The 12,495-nt window shown below is 48.5% G+C and overlaps 1 protein-coding gene across 1 annotated transcript in view; it reads right to left on the reverse strand.

Annotated features, from left to right (window-relative positions):
• T265_08033 (hypothetical protein) overlaps positions 1-3,357 on the reverse strand; it is a gene marked incomplete at both ends in the record, with an annotated part of 14,333 nt that extends 10,976 nt beyond the window's left edge. Inside the window, 5 exons of the mRNA XM_009173727.1 lie at positions 1,865-2,024; positions 2,728-2,869; positions 2,911-2,998; positions 3,033-3,130; positions 3,168-3,357. Of these exons, the coding sequence (XP_009171991.1) occupies positions 1,865-2,024; positions 2,728-2,869; positions 2,911-2,998; positions 3,033-3,130; positions 3,168-3,357 (678 nt within the window). The remainder of the gene's footprint in view (positions 1-1,864; positions 2,025-2,727; positions 2,870-2,910; positions 2,999-3,032; positions 3,131-3,167) is intronic.
• Between the last annotated feature and the right edge of the window lie 9,138 nt (positions 3,358-12,495).

Raw genomic sequence — 12,495 nt, forward strand, 5'->3', positions numbered from 1 at the left:
ACAAATGGCCTGACCGAACGTAATAACCGAACGATCAAAGAGTGGCTTGCGGACAAAGGAGGTGATTGGGAAATGAACTTGCCGATGGTGTCGTTAGCTCATCGTGCTTCCACGCAGTCAACCACAGGCAAGTCCCCGTTTATTCTGATGTACGGTCGACATCCACGCTTTCCGGTTGATCAGGAAATTGGGTTGTGGCCGGCAACACGCTTGTCTACGGAGGGGCTAGAGGAAGAAAGTAGGAGAGCTCGAGAAAATTTGACGGCCGTTCAGAAAAGGACTAAGCAGAAAACGGCAAGTAGAAAGGTCCGGATGTTCCCCATAGGCACGAAGGTCAAGTGGAAGGATCACCAGAATCCTGGAAGGAGTGGACTGGGGTCGCGGAAGCTGGGCCGATGGCAAGGGCCGTTTGTCGTCACCGACCGCCGGGGGAGCGTCTTTACCATTCGAGATGGTCGGGGTTCGAAAGTAGTGAATGGGACGCAGCTTCGCAAATGGCATGATACACCCGAAGAGCGGCCGAGTAGACCCGCTGCCGAAGCCGACCTGACGGAGGTAAATGAAAATCGATGGCATGCGAACAAGCTTTAAGGGGTGGAGGTGTGTAACGGTGATACTACTGATCGGGAGGCACGCGAGTGGTATGTGCTGTCGTAGAATTTCGCTTTGCGTCGACTGAAAAAGGGAATTCTGTTGCGGAATTCGTGGAGCCACTTTGTAACATTTGCTTGGATTTGGCCGACGAATGAGTGGAGGCAACGAATCTCTAGGAAGACTCGTTCGGGAGAAGATCTGTGTCCAGTTTTTGCAGATTAGAGTTTTGCTTCCCTGCTCAGTGGTCTGTAACCGGTCAGTTGGCATTTCCGAAGCGAAGGCCTTCTTCCTTTCACCCGTAAGGTGTGTTTGCCAGAGCCAGAAAAGTCTGTTCTGATGTGACATCAGATGGAGACCATGGTAATACAACAGCTACACTGCAGCTAAAAACAGCTTACATCACACTACCGTTCAAAAGGGACCAGGATGATACACTGATAGGGAAGCGGTTGAGTCAAGCTCTCACAAGAGCCCTCACCGCCGCGGACTTAGTAGTGCTCAACAAAACAAGACGGATGCTATCTTGACAAACCAGACACCTTGGTTACCTTCTCCGGCGCATACCTTTTTCAATGCAGTTGCAGTAGGAAGTACGTCGGAAGAACCTAAAAACGGTTATTTGTAAGGATTTCTGAGCACGTCTCAAAAAAGTTAGCATTTAACGGCTTAAATTCCGTCCGGCACAAGAGATCGCTATTTGCTGGACTGAAGCGATGCGGAGAACCATGACAGCTATTCAGGGTAATGAAATGCCAGATCAACAAATGCCTGTTACGTTTCGCCAAAGCGACAGCGGTTCGATGCTATGAACCCAACTTGTGTAAACAACTAGAATATGTGCCTGGCCATGGTAATACAGGCGGTGAATTGCATCTGCAGTTTTAGTTCAGGTACCCAACCTGATCCGGAGTCTGGTGACGTTTGCTCGTGGTACTGTTTTCATCAGGTTGTGCGTTTGTCTATACTAACCTGGGAGCCGAATGTATATAAACAGCTGACGAGATACGCGAGGTAGTCCACGTCATACGCCAACGTATGCAGTGTATCCGGAACGGGTGCCAGTGAAGATAGTTGTTTGAAGCGGAGAACGCTGCTGGATGGCTTATACGTTCTTAGATAGAAGCATGTGACATCGCCACAAATAAAGTCTACTAAAGCAGTCTTTAAAAATGGTAAGACGATATGGAATGCTGCCTTCATTGAAATAATAGGCTGTTTAGATGATCAAAAACAGATCAGACACTGCATACCGTGGATGTTCAAAACTTACCAGAGGGAAGTCGGAATCAGCAAAGCGGATCTTCCGTTGACGAGTCAAGTCACTGGAACTGTCTTCACCATCACTGTCAGAAAGTTCTGGTGGGGGTCCTGGAGGAGGTGCAGGTGGCTTCCGGCCAGCAGGTAGTATACCGGGTGGCAGTCCAGGAGCTCTAATGATGTAAAAATCCATACAGCTAGTAACAAGGGTACTTCTGGAGCAGACATACTACTCCAGGCAACTTCCAGGTGACGAACAAAAAAGATGGATATCCTGACATGCTCTTTTGTTGCGCGAACTAAGGCTGCACTGTTATTGGGAAATGGCGGTGCAATATCTCTGAACATCAGATTCAGTGTATGGGGAAAACAAGGAAGGTGAACCACCATAAATTGCGGGGCCACATACAGACAATGATGGGAGGAAAGGCTGTTGTATCCTCACAAGACAAGTATGCTTGTGTGCGCATAAGTGAACGTACGTACGGACATGTGTAGTCCAACGCACCTGGTAAGAACAACTTCCAGTAACACTTATTCCACTGAGGGGTGCCACGCAGAATTGCGTCAGTTGCTTCAAGGTTGAAAAAATATTAAAAAGATTCATATTATGGATAGCGCACAAGATAACATGAATTCCAGAAAGCCCAACCAGAAGTTGAGGAAACAATCCAAACTACACACATATCATGCGTGTAGTAAATCAATGAGAAGCTGGTTGACTGCTTGCCAACTACACTTCGATACTGTACCTTTGGATTGTATTTTCAACAGTTCATCTCTTATGAAAATCAAATCCTTAAGTAAGGCAAACAATGCAGCCTAGTGAATAAAACCCCAGTTGAGAGCTGACAAGCAGAAGAGTTGAGAACTCACCCTAAAGACTTCTTTAAGATACTCTTCGCGTAACTGCCCGTCGGTAGAGGAATGTCAGAGGCAATCAATCCCATTTGTGACTGGGGTAGTTTGGGTAGTGGAATATCACTTGTTTTCACGCGCTCCGCAAGTTTGACTTGTTCTTAAGCATTGAAAGTGAGAAAAGACTATGGGAGAACCAACCATAGAATAACATCATCTCATGTCTTTTTTTATCGTAGTCATTCCGGGCAGCTTGTAGTCGGTTGGCGTACTCAGCATCTTCTTTCCTCTGAAAAATTACCTGAACGGAGCAGAAGACCTACATAGAGCAGTACCAGACGATCAAAAGTTTCCAAAAGCTTCCGTCGTTTTTCTTGAAGGACTCTCTCGTTAAGATGTGCTTCAACGTTGGGGTCGTACTCTGCAAAACTGATTGGTGTGATCCTGTCAATGCTTACCTTGTTTGTCATATAGAGCTGTTTCCTCCAGGAGTTGAAGAGGATCCTTTGCCTTTAGCACAGCATGCCGAACAGCCATCCGCTGCTTTTTGTTCTTCTTCAGCTCCCGTTTACGAGCCTCCTTGCGAGCCTGATCTGTTGGATTCATAAACTTTCCACTTTTAGTCGTGTTCACCGACCGGCGCCCCATTTCTATGCAAGGTTTTTGTTAAGCTCTTGTCTGCGTGACAACTTTGATGAAAAGCTAGTTTGAACTGCCACAAGCCTACTGTAAGCAAACCTGCAGAAAAGAAACATGATCAAAGATTCTGATTCTATAAAACGGTTCCCAGAATAAGTGAAAAGTCTGGACCTGACTTACTGGAAAGTTATCGACGATTTCAGCAATGATATGCTCTTTGGAATTTCGGCATAGTTACAGAGGACCTAGTGAATGTGAGGTAGTATAAGAACATTTGGGATCCTAATAACTTCCGAATGGAAACTGGATGAAATCCGACGAAAAATCAATTTCCGAGCGGCCTCAGTTGTCGTACCTTATCAAAAAGGCATTACGTTCCAATTAACTCCACGGGAAGAAAATCAGCACTTTTTTCCAAATTATTCGATTCACACGTTCACAAACATCAACTCAAAATCTTCAGTCCGTACACAGAAACGGCACCCGTGGTGTGACGGTTTGTAATTTTACGTGATCCAATGAGCTATTCTGGGTGGGTGTCCGTGTGACACTCAGAGTCTCTCATACCGGGTTGGTCAATGGTTAGTGGTCTGACGAACACACTCGTTTGGTCTACCAGGTTGGAGGTTGAAACATTCGTAGTAGTGCACTTGCATTCCCTATCAAACAGCGCTACCTTGTGGTCAGCTTTGGTCTAGGACCCCAATTGTCCGCTTCTATAGGCCTGAGTCCTATGGCAATATCCCAGCCTAAGTACATCCATGCATTACACACACAGATAAGCTCATACCACATCAGCCGTCGCGCGATGACTCCAGCCGGGTCGCCTTACTTGTAGCAAGCAGAAGGGCGGGCAAGCGAAAATAGGCTAGTGATGACGCCTACCTTCTTTCACTTTCACACATCTTTTTCTTCCCCTTCTCCTCACCCCACTACTACCTCTCTCCTTGTAGGCCCAACACACAGGACTGATGACTCCAATCGTCCAGTTTTGCAAGCAACATCTGCGCGTCATCCGGCGCCAACATCCTCAGGCATCCCAAAATCAATGTTCAATTCTCGAGGCCAAGCTGGCTGCCTTCAGTGTCAGCACCCCGAAGCAAGCGGGACAACAGGCTGCTACTACCTTCATACTGGAGCTACTTGGCATTAATGTGGGCTGTGTATCGGAACCAAGAATTTAAGATGCAAGCACAGTGGCAGAGCTAACTGCCGCATTATTCTCCACCCGCTTCCGGCTGCGCAGCTCTGGCGATCCAGAGGCTCCTGTGAAAGGATGTGCAGGTGTTTCTATTGTCCCAAGTCAGCGGGTGGAAGGATCCTTGCTTGAGTGCATACCCACTGATAGTCGACTGTGTATGATTCGTCTGCCCATGTCTGTGAAGCAGTCTCACGGGACGAAAGTTGATCGCTGTTCATTTAACATGTCTTCTCACGCTCCAATAGACTGTTGCTTTGATACCAATGGAACACCAACGTACTGAATGCCCTGTCGCGGCGAGCTGACAGCTCGGATATCGTGGTGGTTACCTGAATGCACAAGTGGTCAGGGCTTGCTCATCTCAGACCCAACTGAGTGTTCGACACGGATCGAGTTCGGTACGTACGGACAATGATGGACGATGGCTTCAGCTGTGTGCTAACTGCGGACTGCTTTTATCCAGTACTACCTTCTGAAGTAGCTGGAGTGGTGTACCCACAAAGTGTCCAACGCCGTGCCCGCTACAAACAAATTTACCAGTCTTCTGGAGTACATTCCAACTGCTCCATCATCAGAAGTGAATTCATTCTGGGACGAGATCGCCACCTCTTTGAACAGTGCTAGTTCAGCGGACAGAACGCGAATTTACTAACCGGAAGGTCCGTAGTTCAAACCCGACCTTTGACTCTCGACTTTCCCTGTCTATGATTGCGTAACCTGGCAATATCCCAGCCCTCGAGCTTCTTTCAGGTGGTATGGCAGCTAGGCACCGAAAGGGTGCTACAGTTGGACGATGGTCTTACATTTTGAAGAGCGCTGAGAGTCTTGCCTATGGCGCGACGCTAACAGGCCCACTTTGTCACTGGATATCAGACCCAATAGTGGTGCTGCTAAAATTTTGGAGAACATGCCCACTGGTCTAGAACATTACTTGCTCCGACGAATTGAGAAGTCAAGTGAAAGTGCACATCGACCATGAATTCTGGTATACACGGAAAGATAAGGAAATGGAAGAGGCTCAGAAAGTCGACAATGTTCGGAGCTTATTTCAATTGATCCGTGCGACTGGTCCCCGGAAACAACCTGCGAGCGAGACCATCGAGGAGTACAATGGAGCGACCATTTTGAATAAGGAACGCCTCGAGCGTTGGGCCGAATACTTCGAAAGGTTAGCGTGGCCAATAACTGCAACTCGTCTGGAGCCTGCAACTGACGTGGAACCCTGAACGGTAAACGTGGAGTCCCTACGGCGTCGGAGGTTTATGACTGCATATGTTCTCCCGAGCGACACGGAGCTTCTGGTGAAGAGGACCTCCCATCCGTGTTGTTCGAATATGGGGTGAAGTAACCAGACAGCTCTTGTCTGATCTGCCTGCCTGCGTTTTGGAAAAGGAGACTGTCCCACACAACGGGCGAGTCATTGATAACGCTCATTTTCAAAAAAGGGGCTCGCAGTGATTGTCATAACCGCGGGTGAATTAGCTTAACCCCGGTCGTAAGGAGACTGTTAGCGTCAATTAAACGTCTTGTGGTGGCTCGTGAAATAATGACTCGAAAGGCGGGGTTCTGGCCTGACAGAAACTGCTCTGACCATAAATTCACATCCTACCAGGTAGTGGAAAAAGGACATACAAATAAGCGACCCAAATCTTTGTATTCCTGGATTTCCAAGTCGCATCCAACTAGGTTGAACTGCATGTTCTTCTCAACGCGATTACCCAGTATAGAAGCTTGTGGACGATTGAGGACGTAATGTTTTTGTATTCTCCGAATTCCAGGCGTGTGAGAGTATATGAAGGGCTCTTCAAAAGCTTCCGCGCGTGTGTCTTCCGTCAGGGGTGCCCGTTCTCAGCAGTCTAATTTAATTTATTGATGGACAAGATGAGACGAATGCTAAAAGTTTTTCAAAACTCTGGTGTTCAGAAAACAGCTGGTGAAAACCTTGTCGATCTGGGATATGCAGACATCGTTCTCGTTCTCGATGATGAGAAGAATGCGAGGGTGTTTTTGGATGAAATGGCGAAATTCATCCCGTCCTTTGGCATGATTTTTTACTCGCTAAGTGTAGTGTGATTATCCTGGACATGAAGACATTGAGCACGCCGCTTACAATTTGCTGACGCTGCTCGAAGTTGTGAGGCGTTTACCATGTCTTGGATGTTGTATTAGTTCTGAGTGTAGCGTGACACCTGAGGTTTATGCATGGATCTGGAGGACATCGGGCATATCTGCTGATTTGAGACATCGATGACGTCCAAGGGATAAATCCATGAACCTCAAGACGTATGTATCAGGCCATAGAACAGCTTGTCTTACTGTGAAATCTGGTCTGTTCAATCAGCGGGACTAAAAGTTGGACAATCGCTGACTCCGAACCATACCTCGTGTGGATCACTATCAACATCATCATTATTACCAGCTGTAAGAACCGCGCACTTATTGTATTAGTTTTAGCTGTCACAGTTCCATTCACCGACGATTGGGGAGGTGAAGTAGGTGGCTGTACATTGGAGGCGGGAGTTGACATAAATAGAGGGTAAATACAGGGTTGCCAGTAGACCTTTAAGTGGTGAGATAGGGGAGGGCGCTATGCATCGAAAGCAATAGCTTGGATACATGAACGCCATTAAGGGCACAACTGATCCGGATCTGACAATGTCTCCAACCATTCACGCGGTCCCACCCCCAGGTAGACGTCGATGACCAGTGTGGCTGAGTTTGTTGGTAATGGTTTTTATACTTTTAGTATATGTACTGCCAAGTCATTGACCGCCCCTGGCTCGTTTCCACCGTTCACTTGGTTGTGCGGAAAGGACAGTTTGAGTGAAGAGTACCCTCACTCGGCTAATGCCCTAGCAGCCATTCGATCCCATGGACAGTAGCGGCTGGGAGTAAACGGTTTATGGTGGTATCGATGAAGATGAGAAAAGAACACGGATTCAGGGGATAATACACAGGACCGAGGCTTTTGCCCAAGTGTCCCGGATCGATTTTGTTCGTGTCGTTCAGCGGCTGTCGTTTACCTAAAAGACACAAGTGAAAAAACGGTGCAGCACTGCTCTCTAAGTTTTCAGCGCTGGCAGTATGTTGACCAGCGCGAGTACCCGCATAAATAAGTGTCCAATGGGTCTCCAACCGGGTTCTAGAAGGAGCGTGGACAACCGTCGGAGGAAGGTTATTCCACGCAGCTAATACCCGAAATGAGAAAAATTTTGCCTACTGAAAGTGCGCGCTCTGAGCTTGGGGATCTTCTCACCATGTCCCTGCTATGTGTTTGTCGGGCTAACGGTTGAAAGCCTGTTGGCCAAATCTCGTTCAAATAGGGCATAAGTGAGAATGAGGTCCCCTCGGAGGCGACGGTACTCCAGGGGAATGAGGTCAAGCAGCGCCAGACGCGTTTCGTAGTCCACGGACTTGAGGCCGGAAACCATTTTCATAGCGGCTCGCTGAACGCGCGAAATGAGGGTTACGGCTTCCGTGCGTCCTGAGTAGACAACTTGGTTGGCCTATTCAAGGAGCGGTCTGACGTAGGCCCCATTGAGTGTTTGAAATTCCATGCGAGTAGTACGGGAGAAGATGCGCCGAATAATCCATAGAACGGCGAATGCCTACTGGGCCGATTTCTCGTGATGCAGCGAAAATGGAATGTCTGGAGAGAGCCAGATACCCGAATCCTTTTTGGCATCTATCCTCGTGATGTCTATTGGTCCGTTCTTACCATGCACGACAAAGGCATCGCCGAGTCTCCTCTAAATGACACATGGACGCACTTTTCGTCATTCAGAGAAAGGTCCCAATCCAGTGACCACTGCTTTGCAGCGTCTACATTCACTTGGAAGACACTGGTATCGGAACTCCAGGGTTTCAAGTCGTCCGAAAAAAGTAAACATGGATTTGCAAGAACACCAGGAAGGTCGCTGACGTAGATCAGAAACAGCAGTGGTCCCAGAACGGAGCCTTGAGGAACTCAAATGGAGACCGGCGCTGGAGAAGAGTAGGTCGAGCCCATTCTCACTCGGAATAATCTGTCTGATAGGAACGCCTTGATCCAGTGAAGGATTTTCCCTTGAATCCCGTAAAACTCGAGTTTATAGAGCAGCCGGACGTGTGGGACCCCATCAAATGCTTTTGAGAAGTCGAAAAATATGGCCTCCAATATGAGTCCCTCGTCCTTGGCTTGGGTTAAGCTGTCCATAAACACTAGCATGTTTGTCACGCAAGAACGGTTTGGGAGAAATCTGTGTTGGGCTGGAGATATCAGGTTGCCGGAAGCGAGGTGACCTAGAATAGCTCGCTTCAGGATGCGTTCCATCACCTTGAACGGCACGTTAGGGAGGCTTATAGGTCTGTAGCTACCGGGCGATAGTCGGTCACCAGTTTTGTAGATTAGTGTGACAAGCAGAGGGAAGCCGGCCTTCGTCAAGCGACTGACGAAACACCAGGTATAAATGACTTGCCAGTGTAGACGACGCTTCCTTCAGAATCCTTGAATGGACCTCCTCGGGCGCCAACGCACAGAATGGTTGATCTTGTGCAAGAGTTGAGGACTGTCCTTCACCATGGAGACTAAGTCTGTTAGAGGCTGTTCGTAGTTACACCTTGGCAAGAGTGGATGTGACGAAGACGCTGGGGCTAAATATAGACCTGCACAGTGTTCCCTGTAAACCCCAGATACCACTGTTGGATCACTCATGGGTTCTCTGTTCCTGTTCCTCAAGGAAAACGCGGACGGCTGGTTTGTGCGACGATGTCTCGGGTATTTGAACAGTACATTTCCGTTTTTCCGAGCGAGGTCCAGGATGGTGGCTTGTTTTCGTATGTTCCATTGGCGGATTGCTGATCTACAGCGGTTCGGCATTTCACGAAATGCCAGCTCATCTTGCGTAACTCGTGTGGTCAACTTTTTGAAAAACAATTGGGACCTCTTTTCCGGAAGTCGCCCAATCCTTTTGGGCAGCCTGTGGCTCATCCGACTGCGTGCTGTTTTCTATGGTACGAACATCGATTTAGCCTCGTGAACTTTATGAACAATGATCTTATATAGGTCGTTCACTGAGGCTGGTCCCAGTTTACCTTGTTCAAGAAATATGAACACTTCTGAGAGGTCTTCACGGCAGCAGTCTCAAACCACGTCTGAGGCTCGGGATTTCTGGCCCAATAGCAGATGAAATCGAAGGTCAGCACACAGTGGTCGCTATGTCCCAGTGGAGCGGTAATTGTTACGTGATCAACGAAGTGTCTCTCGTTGCTGATGACCAAATCCAGGAGGCATGGTAATTTTCCTGCGCGGTATCTGGTGTGTGCAACGACATGTTGAGTCCAAGTAGTCTGTTGATCGACTAAAATCAGCGCCGTCGCAAAAGTCTGTTTGATCCGACGCGCTGAAGATCCTCCCAGGAGGCCTTTGGGGCGTTGAAGTCAACTACCAGCAGGAGATGAGTGAAGTGGTAGTTGAAGGAGAGTTGTTCAGGAGAGAGTCAGACTGCGAGTCCGATTCCCTCCTTCTCGAACCCACAGTGCATCGCGAAATGGTGCAGCTTTCGGTGTCACAGAGGACAATCGGGATTGGTTGGGCCGCATGTAAGTACAGGGCAATCCCACCTTCCCGCTCTCGTTTTGAGTCGGCGCGAAAAATAGAGTAACCGTGTATCAAGATCTCCGCGTCAGAGACATCTGGTGTGAGCCAGGTCTCTGTGAGTGCGATTATGGACGGTTGTTCAAGGTAAGCTGACTGTTTAACATCGCCGAGTTTGCTGTAAAGGCCGAGGCAGTTTGTGGACGAGCATTTCAGCACTGTCTCTGCTGTCTCCGAGGTTGGGAAGCCGAAAGTTGAGTGACAGGGGTGGTTAGCAGACTTAATAGTTTCGCGCCGGAGTTGAGTCCGAGGTTCCGAAGGGCTCCTGGGGCGTTGTTCTCTGCTTCCTCTCTTCGTGGTTTCTGGGGGTACTTTTCGCTTGCCAGGTTTTTTTCGTTCCGTGGGAGCCCGGTTTGCCCGGGCCTTTCGGCTTTGGGGGACGGATTTCTTTCCTGCGGGCGAAAATTTCGACCGTTGCCGTTTGTAGCTCTTTCAGCACCCCGTTTTTGACCGCCAGATTTGCTGCTGATCAAAGATTTGCGGCAAGCTTTCACCTTCTTTGATTCTTGGGTGTTTTGGTGCGGTTTGATCGGAAATGTGTCTCTGTGAGGCCCTGAGTGCTGCGTGTCGAGGCCAACGCATGTGGTTGATTTGTGGGTGGGTTTTCTGCTCGTCCATACACATCTGACTCAGTTCAGTTCAGAGGCTGTGACTTTGGTGATGAGTTCATTGCTGCACCTTTATCGTCTGTTACGGAAATAAACTCCGATAGATCTACGTACTCCGGCGCTGCTTCCATGTGAGGCTTGCCTACTCCAGAGCATCGCTGCCTTTGGTGGACGAGGGGTCTGTAGTGGCCGAATAGAAACTACCGTCCGGAGACTCAGTCGGTTGCGTCGACATGCTTTCGGGAGCACAGGGGGCTATTACAATACACTGTTCGGCACTGAGTTCGGGGTCGCTGAACTGGCACCAAGCGGGGCTTGCCTTGCGTTTCTACCCTCGATCTATTTGACCCAGCTTTCGCGCCTCCAGAGGGCGATCCCCAGATAGACGCTGTCAGCCATCTCCAAGATCTTCTGTACGGCAGATGGGGAGGAATGGTGACTAGAAGCCTAAGTGTTCGCTTGCTTTCCTTCTGGCGTAGCCAGTCCGCGTGAAACGATTGGTGATCAGGGTTAATGAGAACAGTACTAAGGATAGACTATGCCAGCTTTGTTGGCGTGATTTTTCCGGAGAAGGACCCCCAGGTTATCATTCTGCTCCCCTTAAGCGCGTGTCCACTGGAGACGCCGCGATGGCCTTTATGGCCGCGTCAGAGAGCTGGATGACTTTCCTCGCAGCCAGCGGACCCGGGATGAAAAGCGCGAGGTACTCGTTCAGCGATTACATCATGTAGCCGTCCTCCTCATTTTTAGTATTTGCGGTATGAAATAAACCTACACTACCCACACTACATTTGGCGTAGCATGAGTTCAAATCACTTTTAGGTGATTTTCTTGCAGGCCGTGTTGTTACTTACCGTCCTAGACTGAGAAAATGAAGCGTGGCGCAAAGATATTTCTCACCCACGCATTTCATATGAACCAAATCGCGAACAACTGCTGCCCCAAAAGCTTCAGTAAATGACTCGATCCAGTGTATCAGCAGACGAGTCCACGAATCCGCGAAAAAATATCAGCCTGGATGCCCTGAAAATACTGAGATCGAAATTCGGGACAATTCGAACCATTAAAAATCATCCTGCTAGATGAGAAATGGTTGCTTTGGGGGCACGGTTCTCTGCACACGTTCAGGCTACCCAGGGGCGTGCTTCGGTTGGTGTTTTTACGTGAACCGAACACGAAGAACAGCTCATAAGTAGGGCTCACTACACAGGTTTGGTACTTTTCATTTGACGACAAGTTCTAGCTTTTATGCTTCAACATGCTCCCAGAACAGAGGACCGCTAGACATTCTGATTCGTACTCACGGGATCACGTTTCTTGGATGAAGAAAAGTGGTGATCCTCGTTTTCCTAGCCAGTCGGCAGCAGGGGACACGAAGTGGAGTGATTTCAGCCATTTACACCAAACAAGTAAAAGCTTAGAAGCTTCCTTTGGGTGCGCCTAATGATGCTTCATCCATGGAGGCATTTAAAATTGCTCTTAGCAAACATTATCAGAGATTTGTGTGGAATTTCCTGACTGCTAGGACACAATACACTCGGACAGTGATGTACCATTGGATTGAAGCCCACAAATAAAACTTTGGTTGGAGTTCTGAAGGAAAGCATGTCATTCGCTATAATTCTGACTAGTTGAATTACTGAAGCAGGCGGATTTCGACATAGGGAAAGTTGAACTGACCTTGAGCGCGGTCTCTTAAACTT

Source organism: Opisthorchis viverrini (assembly GCF_000715545.1).
Source record: "Opisthorchis viverrini unplaced genomic scaffold opera_v5_200, whole genome shotgun sequence".
NCBI classification, from domain to species: Eukaryota; Metazoa; Platyhelminthes; class Trematoda; order Opisthorchiida; family Opisthorchiidae; genus Opisthorchis; species Opisthorchis viverrini.